The sequence below is a fragment of the Belonocnema kinseyi genome, chromosome 1, assembly GCF_010883055.1.
Source record: "Belonocnema kinseyi isolate 2016_QV_RU_SX_M_011 chromosome 1, B_treatae_v1, whole genome shotgun sequence".
Taxonomy (NCBI): Eukaryota; Metazoa; Arthropoda; class Insecta; order Hymenoptera; family Cynipidae; genus Belonocnema; species Belonocnema kinseyi.
Genome location: NC_046657.1, coordinates 97210122 through 97220489, shown reverse-complemented (window position 1 = coordinate 97220489; position 10368 = coordinate 97210122). Strand labels below are relative to the sequence as shown.

The following is a 10368-nucleotide window of genomic DNA, read 5'->3' as shown; positions in this document are numbered from 1 at the left end:
TATATACTATATTTTAGTATATTTCTTGGTTAAATCTAATTTACTTAGTTCAAAATTAATTTCTTCCGAGAAAAACGTAACTAGTTTGTAGAAAATTGGTTGTGTTTTGGTTGAAACTTAATCTTGTTGGATAAAAATTCAATTTTGTATTTAAAAATTAATTTGATTGCAAATTTAAATACTTTCAGTTTGAAATGTCGTTTTTTTCAAAAATTGATCTTTAAACATATAGTTAAACTATTTTATTGATGTTTGCGCTTTTTTTATTTGAAAATTCTATTATTTGGATACAAAATCGTGCATTAAAAAGTCTTGTTTCTTGTTAGAAGACTATTCTTCTTGGTGAAAACTTCTCAAAAATATTTATATTCAACTATTTCGTTAAAAATTAAACTAATTTCTTAAATTGAAAATCTACATTTTTATTAAAAATTCATATTTGAGAAGATTTCAAAAGATTACCAATATTTTATCGAAAAATCAGAAACTTTTAAGATATTTTTTTATATTTTTCATTAGAATTTTTCATTTTAAAAAAATAATTTTAAATGAATATGTAATAAGATTTCAAAGCAAATTTCTATTTATAAATAACTATTGAACAATGATTGGTATGTGGCAACTCAAAATAAAAAGGATTTAATTTCTAATTTGAAGAGTATTCATGAAAAAAATGTAATCTTTTAAGTTTTAATGCTTTTCAATAAAAATTTGCTTAAAATGATATAATTTATAAAAATTCCAGATTGGTTGTTTCATTGTTCAATTTAGAGCATTGAAACTTAGAGTCTGAATTTTTTTTAACATTCGATCTGTACAAATTATGAAACTTATAGTTTATTTATTTTGCAATTTACCGACATTTATTTTAAAATTCGAAAATTAAAAATGATTATTTTTAAAAATTAATTTTAAGAATATATTCAGTAAGATTTAAAAATATTTCCAAAATTTTCCGAAAATAATATGAAAGATTTTAACAGCTTATTTTGATTTTGCAGGATTTTTAAACAGTTTTATGGCAAACTCGAATGATATAAAAAGGATTTGTTAAGAAGAAAATGCAAATCACTTTTTGGTTGAAGATTCATCTGCTTTGAGTGAGGATTTGACTTTTTTTTATTAAAAATTGCTCTTTTGTATCCTATCCAGCAGCTTTTGATTTGAATTAACAATATTTTCTTGCCTAAAATATCAACTATTACATTTGTCGTTGAGAACTCATCTTTTTTAGTTGAAAATGAAGTAAGATTTCACCATACTTCATCGTCTAACGTTATTATTAAGTGGCATAGGGGGGGGGCGGGGGGGCAATGCCACAGATTCTAAAAGGAAGAATTTTTAGTTAAACAAATAAATTATCACAAAATAGCGTAAAATATAACAATTTATAGTTTTAGAAACAAATTAGATGAATAAATTAAGAATTTTAGAAATTCAAGTACAAGGAATTCGTTTCTTCCATTCAAATAGTTTGAGATTAAGTTTAATGTGTCAGTCAGTCACAAATGATAATAAAAGTGCTATTATTCATTCTCATTTTAATTTAGAAACCGAATTTTCTCTATGTATAACTGCCAAAAATTTGTATTTGTTTATAAAATGTTTGGTTACAAACACTATTTACAATAAGGTTTATTCTTAACGTTTTAATTATTTTCGTGATTAAACATAATTCTTATATTAATATGTGCATTGAATCAAACTAGTACTAGTTATACAATATTTTGAAATTCAAAGTAAAAAAGTCCATGAATTTTAAACTGAAAACGTTAAAAAATATTGAATAATATGTAAGATAGTAAGATTGGCCAACTTTTTAATTAGTAGCGTGTAAATTTTATAAATTTCAAATTCTGTGTTTGTAAAACTCAATTTCTTTAGAATCTTGATATGGTAAAATTATTTTATTTCAAATTAAAAGCATTAACAGTTCCATCAATTTAAATTCATAGAAAATGTTTCCACGAAAATTATTGCAGATTGATACATAAGAAACTGCAATAAAATCTCACTTTTAAAACGTTAAAAATGGTGAAATTTGCAAAGTTTTTAATTTCCAGTTTAAAGGTCTTTAAAACATAATAAATTTAAATTCTGAGCTTTCCAAATTAGAGTAATATAGAAATTCTATGAATGAGCATTGCGAATACAAAGGGATTATAAGTACAATGGATACTAATTTCAAAATCTCAGGTATACCCGCCTCTAATCAGTCTAACCCGACGCGAGATGTACTCGGTAGAGGCAAGTGAGGGGTAGCAATGGTGGGGGTACACTTAAGCAGGAAATAGTGCGAGTCGGGCTATGACCGGTCAGGCCACCCCCTACTTAATTTTTTCTACTACTTTTCGGTATATTCATGGACCTCAGTGTGATTAAGCTTACTCCAGGAGGGGTCTTTTGTCTACAGGCATGTCAAAGTAAGGAACTTTAAAAACTTTTAATTTTTCGGCTAGCGATTTCAAAATAGCATAATCAGCATATACAAAATTGGTCGATTCCAATGATATATTACTTGCCTAAAAAAGTTGAATTTTTAACGGAGTTTAATATCAAGAAAGTTCAACTTAATATTCAATTTAATACTAAATACTTCTCAAATTTTGAACTTTTATAGACAAATTACATGTCTTTGGAATCATAAAAATACGCAGATTCTAAATATATTACTTTCAAATCACTGATTGCAAAATTAAGAATTTTTTTATCTCAAATTTGTTCCCATTTTTCAACAAAGGACCCATGAAAAAAAGAATGGTCTGCCCAAGCTCGCAGGTACCTGACCAGAAAGTAGGTCGTTGGTCAGCCCGGTCAGGGTAGCCTGACTTGGTCAGGAGCATGCCGACCACTGCTCTAGAGCAAACTTTTTGCTAACTTTTCAGGTAAGGGCAGGTTTGACCTAAGAAATCTTGTTCGCCTACCGCGCTTTGTTCGTCAACGCTACATTTTTCTTGAGATGGGTTGGCTTTCATCGGCAGGGGTTCATTGTTAGGCGGGAAACTAAATGTGAATAAAAAGTTACAAATGAGTTTTGTTTTAAATACTTATATTAGCGATGCAGTAATCTTACAACAATGTCTTTTAGCGAAGTGCAACATTGATGAAAAAAAAAAAACAATTACCATTATAGTAGGAAAATTTGTTAACAAATTTTTTTAAAGTTGTCAAAAAACATTGCAGTCCCTTGAAAAATGCCCTGTAGTAAAAATATCAAATTATAAAAAACTTTGTAGTTGAATAATTATTTAAGCATCCTTTAAAAATTTTTCTTTTCCTTATCGAAAAAAAGTTTATTTTGAAAGGCTTCTTCGAATCCAGTGAGGGGTTGTATCGTTGCGCAGTGGAAGGGGAAGGTTACGCAGGTAGCCGTGGAGGAAAAGATGATCGCTCGCAGATACTGCCACGAGATTTTGACTTGACCCGCCGCGTTGTGGCAGCTAGGGCTGCCGCGCGGCTGAAGTTTACCGAACACTGCTCTAGAGGGATTTCCCCCTTAAATTGAAGTATACAAATCTTGTTCGATTAAAATTAAAATTTCTAAAAATATTTGACTTATTTTTTACAATGATAATTTAGAACCTTTAAAATTAAATAATTGTATACACAAACATGGAAAAGTAGACTAATTTAAACTTATAGCATTCATATTATGAATTGAATCATTTAAACCTGTGAGCTTTTTAAAAAAATGTTTAAATCTTTCTTCGATTATAAGAAGCAACTTTCTTGCTTCTGATAACCGTTTTATGGTAAAAAGAAGTAACAAGAAGCAAAATGATAAAATCTGTTTTTGTTTATTTTGTTTTTAATTTCGTATTAAAAGATAAAACTTTTTAACCTAAAAAACAGGACCGAATCGGGAACAAAATCCGTTGCTTTTTAGAGGAAATTAGGCGATACATATTTTTGCGATTTGTGAACAACAAAATTTCACGAAGTTATGCGTATTTGAATTTTTTCTTCGTTTTTCGAAAAACCCCAATTTTGTCTTCAAATTTATTTAACTTTTGAACTAATTGAAATATTTAAGATTTCTTCCACATTCCGGTAGAGTTTATAACCTTCTTTCGAAATCCACGAGAAAATTTTGAAAATGTTCAAAATTAGGAAAATGCTAGTGGGTTTTATGAAAATATTAAAAATCAATTTTCTCAAAATTCTATGAAAAAATATCTGAATTAGGTCAAAAGTTAAATAAGTTTAAGGAAAAAATTGGGATTTTTTTAAAAAACGAAGTAAAAAATTCAAATACGCATAAGTTCGTGACATTTTTTTTCACATATCGCAGAAATATGTATCGTCTAATTTCCTCTCAAAATAAAAACAGATTTTGTACCCAAAAGATTCTGCGACTTCAACTGGAGAACCTGCCTGATTTGAAACAAATTCGGTCACAGACTAAAATCAAAACTTTACTAAGGAAAATGATAAAAGTTTTTCCGTATATGATCAAAAAATAGAAAATGGAGACATCAAAAATTGCAAAAAGAAAGGTGTTTTTATGTTACGACGTTTTTCAAAGGGTTAACCGCAATTTCCAAGATATCTAGAGCGCTAATTATTAAAATTATTAATTTAAAAGGGTGCTTTTCTCAAGTTTGATTTATTTTTTAATAATTTAGTATCCCACAAATTAATCGTTCTGGTGAAAAAATAACACCTGATCTTCGTAAAAACTTCTGATTTCGTTCTGTCGCTCATGGATTGTGTTTTATAAACGAAAATGTTAAGCTCTGACTTTTTCACATTCATAAAATAATAATTAAATTTACTCTGGGTAATTTTTATAATATATTTTGAAAGGAATACACCGTAGAGGGGATTAAGCATAAAACAAATTTAACAAAACCATAGCGCAGATGAAAATTTTAATCGCTATTGCGCAACAATTATACGTCATTATATGCGTAATATTTTCGTTAATATGCATTATTACTCGTTATTAATCATTATTGTGTATTATTGCGCCTAAGTATGCATGATTACGCATTATTACCCGATTATTACGCAAAAAGTGTACGGAGTAATGCGCGAGTGAATACTCCCTTGACCAGGCTATTTGCGATGAATTTTAGTAAAAAAATATGCTCTCTGCGAGGGCACGTCTAGGGCACGTCTACTATCGGCGAGAAAACTATAGGCATCTGCCTTTGAAGCTTGACAACTCGGTCAAAAAAAAATGCCAGCGCAACAAAAAAATTGTCATTTAAAAGCTGAAAGTGTTCTAGGTTAATGAGCTTGAACACGTTTATGTAAACAAAATTTTGTGCTTAGCAGACTAAAAAATGTTTTTAAAAAGTAAAGATTTTTGAGTACATTTAAGAACAGTCAAGCTTAGAGCATTATTTCTTATACAAGGGGCGATGGAAAAAATTTGAAAAAATTCATGAGTATGAGGAAAACTGTTGTGAACCAGTTGCAGTTGAGAAATTTAAAACATAATAAAAATTGTTGCTTGAAAGTACAAAAATGTGCAACTATATTATCTTCAGTTCTAATACATATATTAAAGCGATTCAAACTGCAAACTGTAATGGATAGACTCTGTATTTATTTTCAATCGCCCAGAAGGACGTGTTAGTCTTATTTTTTGTGAAAATCGCGATATTTTTCGACATTTTTTGTTTGGAAAACAAGTGGCAGAAAGCAGAGGGGGCCCTTTTTTTGTTTTACTGCCGAACGCTGGTGCCATTCTTCGACCCCTGGTTCTGAATGCTTGTATGGCACCTGGACACGGACCGAAGAGAGGGACCAGCGGTTGGCAGTAAAAAAAACGCCCCCCCCCCCCCCTGCTTTCTGTCACTTGTTTTCCAACAAAAGAAATCTGTAAAAATATCGCGATTTTCACAAAAAATAAGACTAACACATGCTTACGGGTGATTAAAAATAAATACAGAGCCTATCCATTACAGTTTGCAGTTTGAATCGCTTGAATATCTGTATTAGAACTGAAGATAGTATAGTTGTACATTTTTGCACTTTTAAGCAACAATTTTTTTTTTTTTTAATTTCTCTACTACAACTGGTTCACAACAGTTTTCCTCATACTCATGAATTTTTTCAAATTTTTCCCATCGCCCCTTGTATAAGAAATAATGCTCTAAACTTGACTGTTCTTAAATGTACCCAAAAATCCTTACTTTTTTTACGTTTTTCAGTCTGCTAAGCACAAATTTTTTTTTGCATAAACCTTTTCAAGCTAATTAACGTAGAACACTTTCAGCTTTTAAATGACTATTTTTTGTTGCGCTAGCAGTTTTTTTTTGACTGACTTGTTAAGCTTCAAAGGCAGATGCCTATAGTTTTCTCGCCGATAGTAGGACGCGCGGGTACGCTCTCGCGCTTTGCGCTCGTTTTTGTACGTTTAATTCATATACTTTAAATACATTTTTTAAAATATCAGAAACATTTTAACTCAAATCGAAAAATTCTGAGGAATTACAGCCATAAATTAGAACTGCATTTATTCCCTTTGTTTTTAAAGAAGGTTATCGAAGCACCTTCGGCTTTAACAATTACATTCATGAGGATAGTTTTAAAATACATATATTTAATACCTAGTAGAAATTTCGATTGATACTTCTTAACCTATCCAAATTTTCTTTTCGTTTTTTTGAAAATGTTGAAAAGCATGTCACTTTTTTAATTTTTATCGAAATAAAAAATGTCATTAGGATAATTTGCAAGTATTTTTGCCATGTACCTGAAAATTTTATAGAAAATTTACCACTAACTATAAAATCATTTTTCACATCAACCCCTTATCAATGAAGAAAATACGTGATTTTACTTTTGTAAGGTTTATTTTCTAGAAAAAATACAGTGAAACGAAAAGCCATGCTCATTTTGGTTTTCAATGACGAGTAATTTGATACCTGTAACATATTTTAATATTTTTCCCTCAGGTCCCTAGGGAGGTTCAAAAAATATTTCAAATTTTAAAAATGCTCTAAAGTTTTAATTTTGGTTGGAAATATCCCCTTAACGAACTTAACCTTCGTTTTGGGAACATTAAGAAGTGTATAAAAGGCTGACTCGATTGGACAAATCCTTCAAAAGTGAGTATTGTTACAACATTCAGGTAACCATACATACAGACACCGACAAAATTTTGTGATTTCCAACCGTAAAGATCCGTTAAAAACCAGAGATCGAAAATTTGGACGATTACATTACACTCTCATGAATGATAATGTAAAAATATCGAAAAACAAGATCTGGGAAGTATAACGCGAGCGATGTAGTGCATTACCTTGACTCGAATCGAGTCAAACCAACCTTTAAGTTTACATTTTCTCCTTATTTCAAAAATAATTCAGTAATATTGACCCGCATAATAATCAATATTTATTTTATTAATTGATAAACTGTGAAATATTTTATTTCATTCAAAATTTGGAAAAAATATTGGACATAGTTTCGGTTAGCTTTTTCAATAGTCAGACAGGCGTTTTTTACCGATTCAGATGAGTGTTAAATAGTCTTGAAAATATTATAATATTCTTTTGTATTACGAAAAAAGTAGAAGTCTTCAAGGAGAACATAAATACTGTAAAATAGATTCAAAAATATTGTAGAAAGTTAGTATAGGGAATTACGCTTCAGCAGAATTCTACGTTGTGGAAAAGGCTGATTATTTGTAATTGTGAAATAATGATATAATAAACTCATTAACTTTACTTATTAGTATCTGTAATCTTTCCTTTTTAATATATTAATTATTATATTTGATAATAATAGTATTCTCTTCCTCATTGAAGATTCTTTGATTTGTATGATTGATTCGAACTATTATTTAATAATTTCGAGCAACAACAAATTAGTTTCGATAACATTGGAAATATTTTCGATCATTTTTGACACTATTTTAATTATTTGTTTCATACATAAATTTAATTAAAGTCATATTTCGGAATGTCATGAGTTTGTGTTGATCTGGATTAAAAAGTTTATAATTAATATTGCTAGAAATAGTTTAAAGCAGTTAAAATTTGCTTTAAAATTACATTTAACTATCGATATAAGCACCCTCAGTGTATGCTATTCCTAGAATTTAAGTCCTCGAAATTTTGGTGATGCGAGGACTGCGAGGACTGCGATCGAGGGAGCGAAGATGGCTAGTGAAGCATGACAAAAAGCATGAGGGCAGTACTCTCAGCGCGTTAGTTGCGTCAGCCTGTTAGCATTCATCCAAATCCAACAAAAATGGTTCATGCAACTCTCACGGTTTACGTTTAGATTCCTCCGATTTATTTGAATGCCACAGAAAACCATACCCGAAACCGTTCTTAACGTTGCGATCGTGTTTTGAACTAGTTTCAAACATTTTCGAACATGATAAAAAAGAGATATTTCGGGTTCCAATCGTGTACAAAACTAAGAATGTTTGCCGACGTTTCGTGAACATTGCAGCTCACTTTTTGAGGACTAACGTTCATCCGGGTTAGCCCTGAAAAAGTAAGCTGCAATGTGCACGAAACGTCGCCAAAAATTCGTAGTTTTTTACACTAAGGGAACCCGAAATATCTCTTTTTCATTATCATGAATAATCGCGAAAGCGAGTAGTTGATGGTGGAAGCTTATAAAAGAATGGTAATCGGTCTAAGTAAACATGTAGCGAAAACGAAACTTACGTGATTGTGTGGGATGCCATCTCGTGACCAGCAGCGTAAAGATTTTGCACCTGACCATAATCAGTCCCTCCGGCCCCTTGTGTAACGTAGAATGTAGCCACAATCGGACAACCGTTTGGATTTTTTCGGCCTCGTTCGAAGAAATCGGCGTAGATTCGCTTGTTATGATCGTTCACAGCGTCATCAAAAGTTATAAGTACAATCTGTGGCGTATCTTTCAACGGAATACCACCTACAGTAAAAGAAACAATCTTTTTAAAATAATTTCTAATTTTTATTTCAACAAAGAATTTGGCAAAACGTTGCACATAATCAAATAGAATCCTAGTTCATTTACGGCCTGTTTATTGAAGACGAATCTCAAAAACCAGAATTCCTAACTCTTCATTTCGGAATTTTGTTAGCGAAAAAAGTCGCGATTTGGGTTGACAAAAATGATATAATCTAACCATGTAATTTTATCTAACCATCTAACCTCATTTGTGTGAAAAACTAGGCGAAAAATAATTTTAAAATGTAAAGAGAATTATATTTTACGTACAAAATAATTGATTACTGGACAATAAAATGCTCTTTTATGAAATTAAATGTTAAAAATGGATAACTTGATCAAACGGATAGAAAAAATTATCCTTAGTAAATTTTCAGAAAATTCAGTATAAAACAAAATTTATGTTAAATTAGTCTTGGACTTTTTTCAAATACAGTGAACCATAGAGACCCCCTGATACAGTTATTCCGAGAATTAACGTCGCCCTGCAAGTAGGAGTGCACGGAAAAAATCTATCCGTAAAAAAGTCACGAACTTGTAGCTAGGACTCTGTTACGGGATAAAAAAATCAAACATTAAATCTTTAATTCTATGAAAAATGTATGAACAAATTTAGAACTTTTTTACGAACAGTTCGAATTTCCTACGAAATTCCTGAAAATTTTAAACTTGAATATAAAAAGGGAAAATTTTTATTTGTGCGATTTAATTTATACTTATAAATTCGCACAACTCTGAGGATTTGAAACCTCGAACTCGACAGTTTCTTAAGGGCATGTGATACTTAGATAATTGTCGATTTTACCAGTGTTAGATTCCCCCTGCTTTTTCCTAGGATAAGAAATATTTTTCCTTCAAAATCTGGGAAATGATAAAGAACATGCTAACGGACGTCCCCACACACTTTTTTGTGTGTTTTTTTATCAACAATTTTTTGATATTGCTAACAACGTGCGTGTATATTTCGAGGTTTTGTGTGTTACAAATCACCCGAGCGTTACTTCCAAACTACACAATATTTTTGGCCGAAAACTTTGGACTTACAAATAAACAAAGTAACTAATCTCCCGGAACTAACCTTGTTTGCAGGTAATCAAAAAAGTTTATTTCATAAATAATTTCCAGATTATCGGAAAGGCAGAGATGAAAAATAACGTAACCTCAAAATAATGCATATGCATAAAATTTTTCTTTAGCACAATAATTTTTTTTGTTATTATCACTCAAAAAAGAGTCTGGGGACGTCCGTTATGATATTTTATAGCATCTCCGAATTCAGTTTTAAAAAATTTTCATTTTTGTGGAAAAAAAGCCGGGGAAACTGTAAGTATCACATGCCCTTAAGGGCATGTGACACATCTAAATATCTATATTACCGACCACAGTTTTTCAGTTCACTGAATGTTTTTTTGAACCTAAGAACTTTTTTTGTAAATAAAATATCGAGCTGAAACTTTGGGA

The 10368-nt window shown here is 30.6% G+C and overlaps 1 protein-coding gene across 1 annotated transcript in view; it reads right to left on the bottom strand.

The window, feature by feature from the left end:
- Positions 1 to 10368, bottom strand: part of LOC117178950 — a 41937-nt gene that overhangs the window by 25140 nt on the left and 6429 nt on the right. Inside the window, exon 3 of the mRNA XM_033370534.1 lies at positions 8637 to 8868. Coding sequence (XP_033226425.1) covers positions 8637 to 8868 — 232 coding nt within the window. The remainder of the gene's footprint in view (positions 1 to 8636; positions 8869 to 10368) is intronic.